Source organism: Marmota marmota, unplaced genomic scaffold (genome assembly GCF_001458135.2).
Source record: "Marmota marmota marmota unplaced genomic scaffold, marMar, whole genome shotgun sequence".
NCBI lineage: Eukaryota > Metazoa > Chordata > Mammalia > Rodentia > Sciuridae > Marmota > Marmota marmota.
This window is the reverse complement of record NW_026000082.1, coordinates 21,300,358-21,315,788: the sequence shown is the minus strand read 5'-3', so window position 1 is coordinate 21,315,788 and position 15,431 is coordinate 21,300,358. Positions and strand designations below refer to the sequence as shown.

The 15,431-nt window shown below is 52.1% G+C and overlaps 1 protein-coding gene across 19 annotated transcripts in view; it reads left to right on the top strand.

The window, feature by feature from the left end:
- The first annotated feature begins 1,060 nt into the window (after positions 1-1,060).
- The window catches only part of Ptprf (protein tyrosine phosphatase receptor type F), a 76,545-nt gene continuing 62,174 nt past the window's right edge, over positions 1,061-15,431 (top strand). For 18 of the 19 annotated variants that reach the window (XM_048815572.1, XM_048815566.1, XM_048815571.1 and 15 more), the window contains exons 1-3: positions 1,061-1,146; positions 7,996-8,131; positions 15,237-15,382. In XM_048815572.1, the coding sequence (XP_048671529.1) occupies positions 8,041-8,131; positions 15,237-15,382 (237 nt within the window). In that variant the 5' untranslated portion in view covers positions 1,061-1,146; positions 7,996-8,040. The remainder of the gene's footprint in view (positions 1,147-7,995; positions 8,132-15,236; positions 15,383-15,431) is intronic. The other variant, XM_048815573.1, reaches the window with a different exon arrangement.

Genomic DNA, 15,431 nt, shown 5'->3' with positions numbered 1-15,431 from the left:
CAGCCTGTGTAGAGTGCATACCTAAGGAACCCAATCGCTGAGCTGTGGTGAGGTGGCAATGAGATGATGTGGGCGTGACCCACCCCTACCCATCCTCAGGATGGTGCCCATGCTGGTGAGGGCTCAGTAATGGTTCTAGAAGGAAGAGGCTGGGCTCTGTTGCTGTGTGTGTGCCAGCGGAGGAGGCATCCAGGGGCACACCTTCATTTTAAAAATTATAGAGAAGCAGAAAGTCAAAAATAAATATTGCTCCTGAAGCTTCTTTGAAAACTGGCATGTAGGCTGGGGTGTGTTCCTCCAGGCTGGGCTATTTTCTCTGAACTCATTCATGCAATCATCTACTCATTTAACATGTGTTGACTAAGCACCTACTATGTGCCAGGCTCCCTGCTGCATGCTGGGGATGTGGAGCCAAGCCAGGCAGACATGGCTCATGCTCTTACACAGCTTAGGATATTGACTCAGTAATTGTATAAGTAAGCAAATAATCATGTTTTTGGTCACTGTTCCAAGTCAAGGCCTAGGCATATAGTCTAGGACATCATGGAAGGCTTCCCTGAGGAGGTACCATTGGATTTAAAACCCAAGTGGTAACTGGCCAAAAGAACCATGGATGGCTCACTTCAGGCAGTGGCATGTAGCTGGGCAAGCCTGTGAGACAGGAAAAAATATGGTATATTTGAGGATCAGAAGAGAAAGTTGTTGTGGCTAGATGGTAGGAGGTGAGCACTGGTAGGTGAGATTGCAGAAGTCAGCCAGTGACTGTGCAGCCCTAGGATCAGGTTGAAGAATTTGGACACAATTCTGTCAAGGCCAGGGACTTATCTGTATCACTTACAGACATGTAGAAGAATGCCTGGCACATAGTAGATGCTCAGGGAGTATCAAGTGAACGAGAGACAGTGAAGTGAAAAGATGAGCACTTTTTACTACATGGGATGGTCCTACACCAGTGGTTCTGTAACCTGCTCTTCCCCCTGCATAAAAAAGCAAATTTTGAATGTCTGTGTCAATACATGCTTTGCTATGATGAAATTCTTGATGTTTTCTTATCCTTTCTGTCCAGGAAGGTGCGGAGGCCCCTGTGCCCTGCCCTCAGTGCTGATTGTCCAGCAAGAGTGACTGGTGTGAGCAAGCAAAGACCTGGTGAGTGTACCCTAAGATGGGGCCAGAAGCAGGGGTACAGAGGGGTCCTGTGGGCCAACTGAGCAGCTTAGAATTTGATGCAAGGCCATGGAAAGATGTTCAGAGAGACATAACGTGATCCATTGTGCATGTGTCTGAGAAATAGTGGAGACCTGGACCAGGAAGGTGGTGATGAGCACCGGGAGAAGGGATTTGTATGTTCTTTAGGTAGACAGGACATGACGAAGTACTGAATGTGGGGCATGAGGGAGGGGAGGTGTCAAGGAGCTTCTGGCTAGAGTAGATGATGGAGGTGGGTGGGGAATGATATATAGCTCATCACCTGCTGTAGGTGTGAAATAGACTTCTGGGTATCGTCCTGGGACTTAACGCTAGTATCTATCTGCTGCTTTGTTCACCGTGTTTCTGTAGAGAAGACTGTCTGTCACCTGGAGGTTGTATCCAAAGGAGCAGGGTACCCAGTGTAAGATCTGGGGCATGTCTCTCCTTATGTCTTTGAGGTCTACTTCTTTCATTCTGTGAGAAACAGAGAGGGGTGGGCTGGAGTTGTAGAGAATGAGGTTGGACAGTTAGTCTGGAGTCAGCATGATGGGCCTTGGATATCAGGCTAAAGACTAGACTTTTTCTTGAGGGTGGCATGGAGGCATTGAAAGTTCTTAAGCAGAGAAGCAATATCCATACATTCATCTATCCATTTGACAACCCATTCATTCATTCATTCATTCATTCATGGAACAATGAGTGCCTGCCAGAAGATAAAGCATAAAACAAAGTACACATGATGGACATGATCAGATTTGCATTTATGTGAGCTAAAAGGTAGCATTGGTTTGTGTGTGGGTTGGGTTAGAAAGGAGTGACCAGAGGCCAGAGGCTTAAAGCCCACTGAAGAGGTGGGAGATAATTGGGATAGAGCAGGGCAGATTCAGACTTATTGGCAAGTTGAATATGTAGGTTGAAGAAAAGGAGCATTTGGGAAGGACTCACTGGCCTGGGTGACCAGGTAGATGAAAGTGTTGTCTGTGATATTGGGGGCCTTGGAGGAGGAAGGGGATTGAGGGAGGGTGAGTTCTGATTGACTCTCCTGAACCCAGGGCTTGGTGGGCTAGTTCACCCTCCAACAGTTCTTTGAAGGCAGAGCCTATGCCTCTTGATCATGACCCTGCCCAACAAACAGTTCTAGATGGATGGCTGAACAAAAAGGGCATAGAAGAGATGGGTCTGGCCCAGGTAGGGGAAGAAATGAGCACTTCTTGGGTATACTTGCTTGGTGAGATGGGCATGGTCAAATGGGTAGAGTAGAAATAGGGGTACTGTACCTGCCCATCCTTAAATGATGGGACCTGCCTAGAAAATCCAACCTGACTGAAAGCACAGTGTCACCAGAAGAAGTATCTGAAAGGGGAGCCATCTGTCCTTTAGAGAGGACACTTGCTGGTGGCATATCTGGGAAAAGAGGAGATGGGTGAGCTGGAGGGCTTGAATTTTAGAGGTCTTAGCTCTTTTGGTAGTAAGGAAAGCTGATTTGAGATCCTGGGGCCCAAGAATCAGCTAATACAAGAGTTAAGCCAGGTTAGGGCTGCCTTGGGTCTATAGCTTGGTGGGGGATATTCTTAGGGAACTGGGTTCTGAGGCAGGGGCCAGTCAGGCCCTAGGCTGAATCAGCAAAGGAGTTTGCCATCCATATCAGGATTTCTCAACCCTCAGCATTGTTGACATTTTGAACCAAATAATTCTTGGTTGTGAGGCTAGCCTGCCATTGTAGGATGTCTAGCAGCACACTGGGTATTTTCCTGTTACATGCAAGCAACATACCACATACCCTCACCCTGAGTGTTTTTTTTGTTTTTGTTTTTTTTTCTTTTTTTCTTTGCAGGGGATTGAACCCAAGGGCACTTAACCTCTGAGTCACATCCCCAGCCCTTTTTAAAAAAATATTTCATCTAGAGACAGGGGCTCTGAGTTGTTGAGGGCCTTGCTGAGTTGCTGGGGCTGGCTTTGAACTCATAATCCTCCTGCTTCAATCTCCCTAACTGTTACGATTATAGGCGTGAGCCACGGTGCCCAGCCGTCGTCTTCTTAGTCGTCGTCTTCTTTTTTTTTTTTTTAATATTTTTTTAGTTGTAGATGGACACGATATCTTTATTTTATTTATTTTTATGTGATGCTGAGGATTGAACCCAGTTCCTCACACGTGCAAGGCAAGTACTCTACCAAATGAGCCACAACCCCATCACCCCCCCCCCCCCTTAGTCTTGACAATAAAAATATTTCCAGACATTGCCTAATGTCTCGTGGGGCCAGAGTCACTCTGGATTGAGAACCACTGGTCTAGACCTCTTGGTGTATTCACTATGTTTTACAAACCTGGAAGACCGGGGGGATCAGTTGGGGAGAATGTACAATGATGGTTCACTTGAGCTGAGTTCTGGAGGGTGAGTGAGTGGCTAGGGCAGAAGGGTGTCTTTTCCAATAAAGAACAGTAAGCACAGAGGCCTGGAGGCAGCAGAGTTGGTGAGCATTAATCCAGGGGGTCCCCAGAGGAAAGGACCAGTAACTGTAGGAAGGTGCCTCTGTTGGACCCCTTTGCCACCTCAGAGATTCAGCTCCTCCTCCTAATCATTCCCTTCACTCCCTCCCCAGAGCGGCTGAGAGCTGCAGGAGACAAGCTGAGGGCCTCAAGAAGACAGGAGTCTTCAGTGAAGCTGGGGGAGCCCTAGTTCTAACCAGGCAGGGACTGTTCCTGGCTATACTCAAAGACTCTGGCCACCATTGACTATAGGAGTGAAGGCAGTCCTGGCCTCCGCCTGCTGTTCACCTCCTTCCGTGGGGCAGGGGTCGGGTCGTGACTAAGGCAGAGATTTATTCCTGTCATAATCCAGTGGTTGGTTTGGTAAGAGTTGGAAACATGTTGGTTTTCCCTTCCCAAGTGTAACAGGCCTGTTTCCGCCTCCGCGGCCGCTGCTGCAGTGCCACGCGGTGAACTGTCCAGGACATGACAAAAGGGCTCGGTTAGCTGCCCGTCACTGGTTAGAAGATGAACGGCTCCCAGCTCTCCCTGCCCAATGAGTATGCCTCATTGCCCACGTGCTGGCCTCTCCCCTTGGCTGGCCACTGTGTGAGGCCCTGGATACCCCTTCTTTGCCCCAGCTTCCTGGAACCCAGGGTCCTGGCCTGGGAAGGAGGGTGGGAGAGGAGGACATACGAACAGGTGGTATTTGGAGACTAATTAATATTTGTGAATAATAACACGTGCACAAGGGAAGCAAATCAATCTGTGTTTACATATTCATGAGGGGGCCTCAGGAATGATCCCAGCTGTTCTCCAGCCAGGAACCCCTCCATCCTGGCATCACATGGTCCCTCAGGCCCCCTCAGGGGCTGGCAGGGTGGGGTGTTAGGGTGGACCACATGGAAGTGACATGGCCTCTGTAACACGCATTTTCCGTGACGTTTGTCTGAGTCTGTGGCTTGGCATAGTGTCTCCTTCCTCCTTTTCCCTCAGAGCCGCGATTCCCAGGTTCTTTGGTTTCATAAACCAGTACAGTTTCCAAAAGTACTTAAGGGCCAGACAACCAAATTGGTTAGCAATTTTTTATTTTGCTAAGTAAGGACATTACAAAAAAAAAAAAAAACAATTGCTATCTGCTATCCCCATCATTTCGTATAAGAAAGGACATTTTAGCACCAAGGACAAAATTTGAGAATAAAGGACAGTTCTTCCTAAGAAAGGGCAGTTGGCAGCTTTACACTGATGTAGCAAAGAAAAAAGATATATTAAAACCATTCTGAATGTAGAAAAATTGCATCCAATTATATTCTATAATATCACAGGGCATGTAATTGTTTTCCTGCCCAAGTATGTCAGTGTGGTAGAACTGATGGTCCACAGTGCAGTTCACAGATGAGCTTGAGTGCCCAAGGGTTTGGGCCTCGTTTTTATCTGAGTCGTTGAAAGCTGTGCTGGTGAAGTAGACACCCTGCTCTGAGCACATGAGGTTCTCGATGACCCAGCAAAGCTACCAGCAATCCTGCCTACCCACTCTCCCACCTTGTCCCTGCAGGTAACCCTGAGACTGGTGTAGAGGCAGAGCCAAGCCCAAGGCCAGGCCTGGGGGTGTAGGACTGCTCTGCTCTGATGAAGGAGGTCCTAGAGCTGGGAGCAGCCTGAGTTGCTTCACACTGGGTACAGGCTCTCGGTCGGATTCTGGGGGCAGAAGCAGTTTGCTCGTGCTGGGAGCTGCTGATGGGGAGGCCTTAGTTCTGACAACCCTGAGAATGTGTACATGTTTTATGTGACCCTTGGGTCTTGCCATCTCTCTGGGTGTCCATGGACCCTTGGGAGAAGCTCTCTGGGGAGCAAACATCTTTGATTTCAATTTCCCCACCTTTGCCAATTCCACTTTGGAGATTTGAACAAAGTGTTCTGAGCACCCAGTTTAGATACACAGAGGGTCTCTTGAGACCCCAAGTGAGGGCCACTTGTCTTTTCACATTGGGGATGGAGCTACCAGAGGCTCAGGTTCTCTAACACCCATGGCCTGACTCTCACCCAAGATTATACCACATCATTGTCTGTTCTGTGAATAATACTCCATGGTGGCTGCACTGGTGGAGCCTCATGCCCCTCTAATATAGGTGCCAGGGGATGACCCACCACCATGGTGTCTTTAACAGGGTGTCACACCCCTGCAATGCCCTTATCTGGCAGTTACATCTTAACGTGTCTGTACTCTCTGCATGTACCCACATGACGTCTCTACCAGATGGCTACTTCCATGATGTCTGCATCTGGGAATACAGTGCTGTGAGTGCTCCACTAAGGCAGCTCCAGCTAGCTACAGGGGATTAAACTTTTCTGATCATTGTACTAGGGAGTTGCATCCCATGATAACTGATGTGCATTAGTACCTTGTAGTGTGTGTCATGTTCAGCTTCAGCATCATATTTGTACCAGGGAGATGCCCCAATACTTGTGTTGGAAGTTATGTTATGTTCCTTTGGTGTCTGCTGGGGGGTTCCATGCCTGGAATGCTTGTGCCTGGGAGTTAGCCTCTGACTTTTGCATTGTCACACCCCATGATGACTGTCCTAGACCCCTCTACACCTGCCCTTTGGTGTGATAACCTGTTAAGTTGTAAATCCATGGTATCTGTACCATAGCCAGGGGTTGGCCTGTGCCCCATGTTGACCTGGCTGGGCAGTTTACCACCTGATGTCTTCTGGGAATTTGGATTCTATTTGGCTATACGGTGGCATCACAGTGCTGTGATGACCACACCCAGACAGGACCTTGGTGAGGTGTTACCTCCATCCCAACACAGTTCTGCAGGGCATCATTGTGGTCTCAGCCACCTGGGCTCTGTGATCTCTGAGCAGAACCCCCACTTGGTGTAAATGGGGCTGGACACTCATGATGCCCCCTTCAACTTTATTGCTTTTTGCTGCTTAGTTCCTATCTCAGAGTTTTGGGTCAGGACTCATCTCTCCCCTTCCTTTCCCTTTGTGTGTTATCCCCTGCTTTCACAGTCTCACCGGCTTTGTTAAGCACCTGCCTTCTGACCTTTTGACTGTCCCAGTTGAGAGAAGGGTTCAAGTTCTAGGAAGAGTTCAAGTTCTTTGAGCCCTGTCCTTCCTGTTCACTTGTCACCTTGCCAGTTTTATTACCATTGTAAGTCACAGGCATGGGTCTGACCATGACCCTCCCACCAGAGTCCATGGGTGCCACTATGAGTTCACAAGATGTGTTCACTGCCACTCACTCCCCCATTATACCCTGTTGGATTTTCAGAGTATTAATGAGGGACTGACCACATACCAGCCCCTGCCCAGGGCGAGGTGTGAGCAGAACCAGGGGCACTGCTGCACATTTCCAGGCAGGGGATGTGGGAGAGAGACCCTTGGGACCTCTCAACCAGGGCTGAGGAATGAAAGCAGGGTGTCTTCCAAGATGGTAAGACCACAAGGAAGCCTTTACATGGGTTCCTACAGAGTGGGGAGGGCACCCAGGCAAGGAGCTGGTGAGCAAAGCCCTGGGGGCACTCAGCATCCCAACACAGTCCCTCAGCCTCCCCACTCTCATCTGCTTTGAGCTTCTGAGGCAAAAGAAGAGGACGCTTGGGGGTTAGATTATAGGGTCTCACACACCCATTCCTGGCCACTAAAGCTGCCCTGTGATTTCTCTTTGGGGTGGGAAGGTGCCATGGGAATTAGGTAGGATGAGGGTGGCCAGGCGGGTCAGCTGCAGCTTGTGAAGAGCAGTCCTGGCGAGCCCTGGCAGGTTGTGGCTTTGGCTACAAGCCTCTGGTACCTGGAGCCATCTGCTGCTAACAAGTCTGTTCTGGAGCCTGTGCTCAGCATGTGGGTGTCCGGCCTCTTGCCTCTGCCTCCCTCCCTGCTGGGGAGAGGATAGACAACAGGATATCCCCAGGCCTGTGGGTCTGCCTAGCTCTTCACCACTCCCTCTTGTACTGCCTTGTCTTTGTCCAGTCTGTGTGCCTACCAGTATGTCTTTCTGATCTCATTTCCCTGTCCCCTTATTGGGTTGAGTTGGAAGCTCAAAATCCCTGGTACATCCTCCAGTCTCAGCATCTCCTCTTCCTCCTACTTGGGTTTAGAAAATGCCCTAATAGCCTTCTGCACTCCCTCTACAGCATGACTGGTGGGTTATCCTTGTCAGCACTGGGGTTTCAGGAAGGAGCCTGGGTTATCATTGCCCAGTCTGAGGTGGGTCTGTGAACTAGGCTGTGGTGGGCAGTGAGGATGAGTAGGGACCAGGAGGCAGCATGGGTGGACAGTAGGGACATTGATGGATACCAGCTTAGTGGCTCTGCTTTTCTCTTCATATAGGTGGATTCTCCTGTATTGCAGCTGGCTGTGGAGCTAGAGCCCTGGATGGCCCTTGAGTCAACCCCAGGGAGGACGATGGTGCCCCTTGTACCCGCGCTGGTGATGCTTGGTTTGGTGGCAGGTGCCCATGGCGACAGTAAGTCTGACCCCTCAAGGTTCATATCTCCAGGTTGAAAGGTGACATACCTCCTAGCAGGTCTCTGGAATGAGACAGGACCAGCTTCTAGGAGAATAGGATGGCCAGATACCTCTCTAGACCCTCTGTCCTAGAGAGAGACCCCTGCTTGGAGAACCTCTAAGATGTACCTGGCCCCTGCTGCTTCCTGGGAGCACCCTGTAGAGTGCCCGTGTATCCCTTAGGCACCATGGGGTGGGGCGTGTCTAAGCGTGATTCTGTTTTATGGGGCCAGGGTAAGACATGTCCTGGATTCATGTGGTCTTTGTGTGATGTACCCAGGCATGCGCTGTGTCCACCACAGCAGATATGTGTAGAAGGTGCAGCGTGAGCCATGTCTGGGATCAGTGTAGAAGGTGGGGACAGCCAGGGAGTGTGAATGGATGTGTGAATGGGATGCCAAGTGTTTCTTCAGGTCCCAGGGAGGACTTAGAAGCCAGAGCCACCCAAAGCTTTTCCCCTGGGCTAGGCCCTCAGGATCCAAATGTGGAAGTGCTGAGCTCCTCCTCCCCTTTGTACTAGGGACCTTCCAGGCAAAGGGCATCTCTCTCTCCGCAAGCCCCTCAGCTCTGGAAACTGGGGGAGGATTGTGCTACTTGGCCAGCAGGAAGCTGAGCTCCACCATCCTTCTCTGTGTGTGTATGTGTGTGTCGGGGGTTGGGGGGGGGAATCTGTCCCCTATTACCCAGGTCCAGCTCTGAACTTTGGTCCCTTTCTTGCTGCTGCCCTTCCCCCTGCCTGGCACTACAGACTGGCCGCAGCCCGCCCCGTCACCATGGTTACCACTGCTTGGTTACTGGTGGGAGGCGGAGCACAGGGCAAGCTTATCCAATCTGCAGGCTGGGGGGAGGGGCGAGGTCGGAGCCAAGGTCCCTGGGGAAAGAGGCCGCTCCCAGCCTGTCCTGAGCCCAGAGACAGTCCAGGGCCAAATCATGGGTCAGCGGGCCATAGGGTTCTCCCACCAGCTCCAAGTCTTTGGTCACAGATCTTGCCCCTTGTCTCACCAGGGCTCTTTCTCCTAATGGCTCATTAATTATTCAGTAACTGATCCTGGAGGGGGGTGACACTGGAGCACCCTGCCCTTTGTCCTCAGAGGCTGGGCCCTAGGTGGAAGCTAGAAGGGAAAGGGGAAGGGGCAGGCATTCTTCCTGAGAGGTGAGGGTAAGGGGTAACAGGAGCTCTGAGTTGCTGGCCAGGAAAGGGCTGGGCAAGGAAGAGAAGGGTTAAGGTCTAGACCGGAAGAAGTCAAGTGGGAAATCAGCTGGCGGTGGAGGATCTACAGGCTTGGCTGGGACGGGTGGGAAAGAGCTCAAGCCTGCAGGGGCAGGTTGGGGTAGAAGACCTCATCAGGTATGACTCCACTGTTGGCAGGGAAGTGAAGGCTTGTCCAGGTGTGGTCAGCAGCCCTTGGACGTTGATGGACTGTGCTTGTTCTCCAACCCCACCCCAGACTCTCACCATCAGAGAGGGCAGGGGGCAAGGGGTAGATACCCAGGTGGACTTTAAGAAACAAATGGGTCTTGAGAACAACTGCCTTCCCACTCCTGCCTCAGACTCAACACGCTCCAGCCTGCACCCCTCACTCCTACTCCCCACCTGCTTCCCATGTTCACTCTCCCTGTGAATGGCATTACCACCCACCCGGTCACCAAGTCGGAAACCTGGGCCTCCTCCCAGCTTCCTCCCTCTCTCATATCCCACATGAAATCCATCACCAAGTTCTTTCTACCTTCTGAATATCTTTGGAATGCATCCACATCTTTCTCTCCACAGCCTTCATCCAAGCCACCCTCGGCTCTTGCTTGGGCTTCAGCAGGCAACAGCCTCCTGATGATTTTTCTACCTCTGGTCTCTTTCCTAGTAATCCATTCTCCATTCTAAAGTCAGTTATGTTGTAAAAGGAGACATGCATCAATCATTCCTCAGTTTAAACTCCTTCGTTCCCCTCCCCAATTGTCTAGGGTCTTAAACTTTTTTAAATAGGCCTCTACCAGCCTCATCCATATCCCTACCATGCTGACTTCTTTCTGTTCCTTACATGGTCTCTGTGTCCAGGCCTGCTTCCTTCCTTCTGCTTCCTCTGCTTGGATCACTTTCTCCCTGACCTTTATCTGACCAGTTACAACTCAGCCTGGAGCCATCACTTCTTTCAGGAACCTGGGTGGAGTGCTGCTTCTCTGTACTCTCCTCTTAGCGTGCAGTAATGGCGATCTGCTTTAGATCTGTCTATCCCACCAGACTGTAAGTCCTGGGAGTTCAGGCCATTGTCCAGCTCTGGTCCTTGCATGTAGAGAGTGGATACGAGAAGGACTAGAGCAGTTCTGAACCCCCAATAGGAATTGGTAGAGGGGCGAATGGAACAGTTTTTCACAGACTTCCAGGAATCTCTTTTCTGGTTCCTTAGCGACCAGAACCCAGAGACCAGGGTATTGAATGTAGGAATCAGCTGAGGAAACTGAAATCCTGCTTTGCCAAGTGGGGAGGGGGGGGGTTCAGGTGACAAGATCTGAGTTCTCTTCCTAGGCAGAGTGCCTTGGGGCAGAAGCCTGGGCTGGGGACTGTGGTAACCCAGCTCAGGAGTTAGGGTCTGGCCTACTGGCCTGCCTTAAACTGCACACACTCTTGGATCTCTCCCCTCACAGTGGCCAGGCTTGGGCTGAGGTTGAAAGATTTCAACTAGGGGCAAGTAGCCAGACACAGACAGGGCTGCTGCAGAAGGTAGAGCGGGTGCCCCAGAGAATTGACGACCAGAGCAGTGAAGCGCAGAGCGGACAAATGTGTTTCTATAGGCCTCTTAACGAGACAAATGAATGGGGGCCCTGGCCTCGGAGAGGAGAGGAGGGAAGTGGGGTGGAGAAGCAGCTGCCAAGAGTTAGCCTCGAAGCCCGGCATCGATGCTGAGTCAGCTCCAATGGGGACATGGGCATGGGAGGCAGGATCCCCGCTCAGGGCAGCTTCCCCAGCCCAGGACTTGGTGGCTTCTAGGGAGAGGAAGCCTTTGGGGCCAGAAGTAGCCCTGACTGAGAGCAGGAGCCCTTATGTGTGTGCCAGGGGCCAGGATGGGAAGAATCCACAGTCTTGCCCTTGGACAAGACCCACAGTGTCGGGGCACAGGCTTGTGAGCAAACCGTTTTACCACAGGCGCGGGTGGGAGCAGTGCTGTTACAGATGACGACTTAAGCATCTTGGGAGAGGTGATGGGAGGCTTCCTGGAAAGGGGTTAGTGGGCATTTGCTCAGAGCAGGTATTGCATAATGAAGTGAAAAGAGGGGTATGTGGAACAGGTGAGCCCCTGGGCTTCTCTGAGGAGCTCATGGCAGCCAGAGTGAGAACTGCAGACAGCAAGGGACCGAGGCAGGGTCCCAGGATCAGGTGTGAATAGGGCCCTAGAATCACTGGAGCTCAGAACAGGATGCCTCATGGCTGGAGGGGCGTGTGATATGCGGGATTTGCAGATACAGGTGGGCAAGCAGCTAAGGGTGTGTCTGTTTTGTGATTTCCCCTCCCCCAGAGCCTGCAAAGCTGGAAATGGCAGGGTGCTACACACAGTTCTGCAGTGCCTTCCCCTTTGTGCTTATGGGTGGCCTGTCTAGACTCTGCCCTCTGCAACTTCCAGCAAGATGCTTTCTCTCTCTGGGCCTGTTTTCCTATTGCACAATAGGGATAATCACTCCTACCTGGAAGGGTTAACTGAGGTCACTTAGCATCTAGTAAGTGCTCCCCCTGTTGAAGGCCATGACCTGGGGCTCAAGGAGTGGCTCCTAGAACCAGGAGTGGGCTTTCCCCAGAGGGCATCAGGAGCAGTCACAGGAGCTCATTATGAGTCCTCAGCCCATTAGGTGGTTCAGGGCCTTGGAAATCACCTCTCCAGGAACTTTCCCTGCCCTTGCTGTCCTTCGCTGCTGCTCTGTGTCTGCCCTCTCCTTCTGCGTGCTATGTATTTGTGCTCCCCAGGGAAGGCACAAAATAGCAGTCAGTCTCCCAGTGGAGGAGCCTTGGAGGTGGCCCAGTTTGGCTATCCCTGGAGCTGGACTCCTGCGGCTTGCTTGGGGGCTGTGCCTTCCCCATCCTGGGCCAGTTTCTTTCTTAGGTCACTTTCTTCCACCTACCTAAGAATGTCCCAGGGCATATCTCTGAGAGCTGCTACTCAAAGAGCTGTGCTGCTCATGACCCTGTGTGGTAGAGGGGAACCACACTCTGATTGGGTGTCAGACTGGTTGGTAGTGGGTAACTGGCAGAAAGTCTCTCCTGGTGTGTTCATACAACACCCTGTTGACCCAGTCTCAAAACTTTCAGACCATCACTGAACACCGGGGCAGAGCCTGGTTTTATCTGCCTGCCTGGGGAGCTGACCAGTTACTGCAGTGAGATCCATGGTAGGATGGGAAATCTCACTTTGGGACTCCCAGAGCCTCTGGGAGGGGGAATAGGATGGGACTCCACTAAGGGGCAAGGCACACCAAAGGCAAGGAGGTGCCTGTGGGCTTGGCAGGTCAGGGCAAGCCTGGTTGGTGGGTGGTAAGACAGGAGAGTTCGAGCTGTGTTCTCAGCATAGTGCGCAGCCTGCTGTAGGTGCTCGAGATACTGTTGAAGAGAAAAAGGCTGAGGCTGCAGAGGGTCACGTGAACAAGTGTGGGGAAGGGTATGAGGAGACAGTGTTGTAGCTGAGAGCTGTAGGCTGACTGTGCTCCCCAAAGGTCCTCTAGGGAACAAAAAGGGCAGGGTCTTAATGGGGCTCTGGGACAGCAGGGTCCTGTGGGTGGGGAGGGAGATTGGCAGGGAGAGTCCTAGACAAAGGGAGGGACCTTTCTGCCAGCCCCAGGGCGGCACTGGGCTGGGGCTGCCCTGCCAGTCTGGCCCTGGCGCCCGGGCAGGGCGCTGGCTCCCCTCCAGCCTCCAAGGGAGGGGAGTAGTTCTGCCTCTTGCATGGCCGCAGGCCTTGGGCACAGTCCAGCCTCCACACAGCTCGAAGGCCTTTCCCTCCTGGCTGCTAGTGACCCTACCTGGCCACCTCTTCAGTGCCTCAGCTCTTTGTTTGGTGAGGAGGCTCCGCCCCCACCGTCCTAGTCGGCACTGGCCCTTCTGGTTTAGCAGGTTCTAGACTTTGGATTTGTTGCAGACACGTTGAGGCAGGAGCTGGGGTGGGAGTTCCTCTCCCTTGCCAGAGAGGGCAGGTGTGTGTGAGGGGCCACAGTGTCTCCTCTCCTCTCAAAGTTATTCCTTCCTGCCCCATTCTGCGCTCTGTGTGCCAGGAACTGGGTCAGACAGACACTGGGATAGGGTAGGAAACAGGACAGGCATGGGATCTGCCCAGCCCAGGCTATGTTCCAGGGGAAGCAGCTATTAAACACCAAAAATGTCAAAAAAGTAATAGCCCCATACATAAGCAGTAGTAAACCATGAGCAGAAGTCAGGACCTCACACACGTGCACGAACCGGGCAGTGCTGTGGGGGACCGTGGAGCCTAGAACCAGGCCCTGAGATAACTGGGCACCGGTGACGAGAGGGGTGGACCGTTTTCTGAGGAGATGATGTTTAAGTTGAGACCAGAAGGGCGAATGGGAATTGATGGGTAAGGAGGTAGTCCAAGAAGTAGCTCCTTTCTCAGCTGAAGGAGCATCTTACCACAGGCCCCGAGGCCGTAGGGAGCACTGTTTGTTCAGGGGCTCCAAAGCCAGGACCTGGGAAGAGTGGCTGAGTCAGACTTGGCAGGGCCTTGTCTTGTTGTTTTTGAGAGCAGTGGAAGGCCTTTGGAGGTGTTTGTCAGGGCTGGGGCTATTCTTTGGCTGCTGAACAGAGATTAGAGGAGCTGGGGTGGGTGAGACCCAAGGAGGGTTGCCAGCTTGAAGCCAGTGGGGTCTCTGGTCAAAGGAAGATGACAGCTGCACCAAGGCAGTGGCAGTGCAGGTGGAGAGCTGTGGGGAGGGGTCAGCAAACAGTCCAGTGAGGACCCATCTGAGAGGAGCAGCAAACAGTGACTGTGTGACCTTGGGCAAGTAACTTGACTTCTCTGAGCCTGTGAACTGGTAATAATGATAAAAGATTTTTAAAAGAAATAAAGTACCTGGTGCAAAGTGGGTGCTTAGTGAAAGACTGATACTCCCCCAGGGTCCAAGCCTGAGTTCATGAGCACTGAGCAGGTGGTCTTGAAAGGTCATTTCTCATGGCATTAGCCCTTCCTAGAGGTATTCATTGGCCTGATTAATAGGAAATGGATCTGCTGTCAGGATTAACGAGGCATTGCAACATCTTAATGAGCCAGGTTTCTCTGGGCTTGTGATGCTGGGCAGTGGGATTCATAGGGATAGGGGCCGTAGGTTGGCTGTGGTGTGTGTGCCTGGGTGACATGGGTGTGGTAGTATGGTGTCTGAGCCCCTTCCTTCCTCCCCCTTTCCTGCCTCCTGTGGAGGACCTCAGGGAGCTGCCCAGGCTGTTGGAAGGCATTACACAAGGCAGTGGGGGTGGGGTGGGGAGGGGCAGGTTTACAGGAAGCATTCACCTGGGAAGACATCCAGAGACACTTAGGAGCTGGAATGTCTGGGCCTTTGGGGCTGCTGGTATGTGAGGGCCAGGATGGGGGAGTCACGGTTCCTGGCCCAGGCCTGGGATGGATAGAGGTGCCATCATCGAGATGGAGAGCAAGCAGGGTGGGATAGTGTTGGGGAAGGCTGGGGCTCTTCCTGAGGGCAGCTCTCTGACATGCCTTGTCCCTGAGCTTGGAGATATGAGGGTGGAGACGGAAGCAGGAACCCAGATGCTGGGGTTCAGATCGCACTCTGCCGCCTACCAGCTGTGTCATGTTGGACAAATCCTTTAACCTGTCTGTGCCTCGATTTTCTTTTCTATAAACAGTAATTAAAGCACCCACCTCACAGGCTTCAAAGGGTTAATAAGCGTTCAGCTCTCTGAACAGTGCCTGGCACATATTAAGCACTACATAAAGGTTAGGTGTCATTACTCTTTTCTCTTTTTTGCCCTCTTACCCCCCACGACTGCCACCTGCAGTGTTGGTCATCTCTGTTTAAACCATGCCACCATGATCACTTGCTATCTCCATCTCTTCCAGGCAAACCTATCTTTGTTAAGGTCCCTGAGGACCAGACTGGGCTATCAGGAGGGGTGGCCTCCTTCGTGTGCCAAGCTGCAGGGGAACCCAAGCCTCGCATCACTTGGATGAAGAAGGGGAAGAAAGTTAGCTCCCAGCGCTTCGAGGTGCGTCCTCTGGGGTGAGGTGCAGGCAGGACTCAGTGTCTGTCTACAC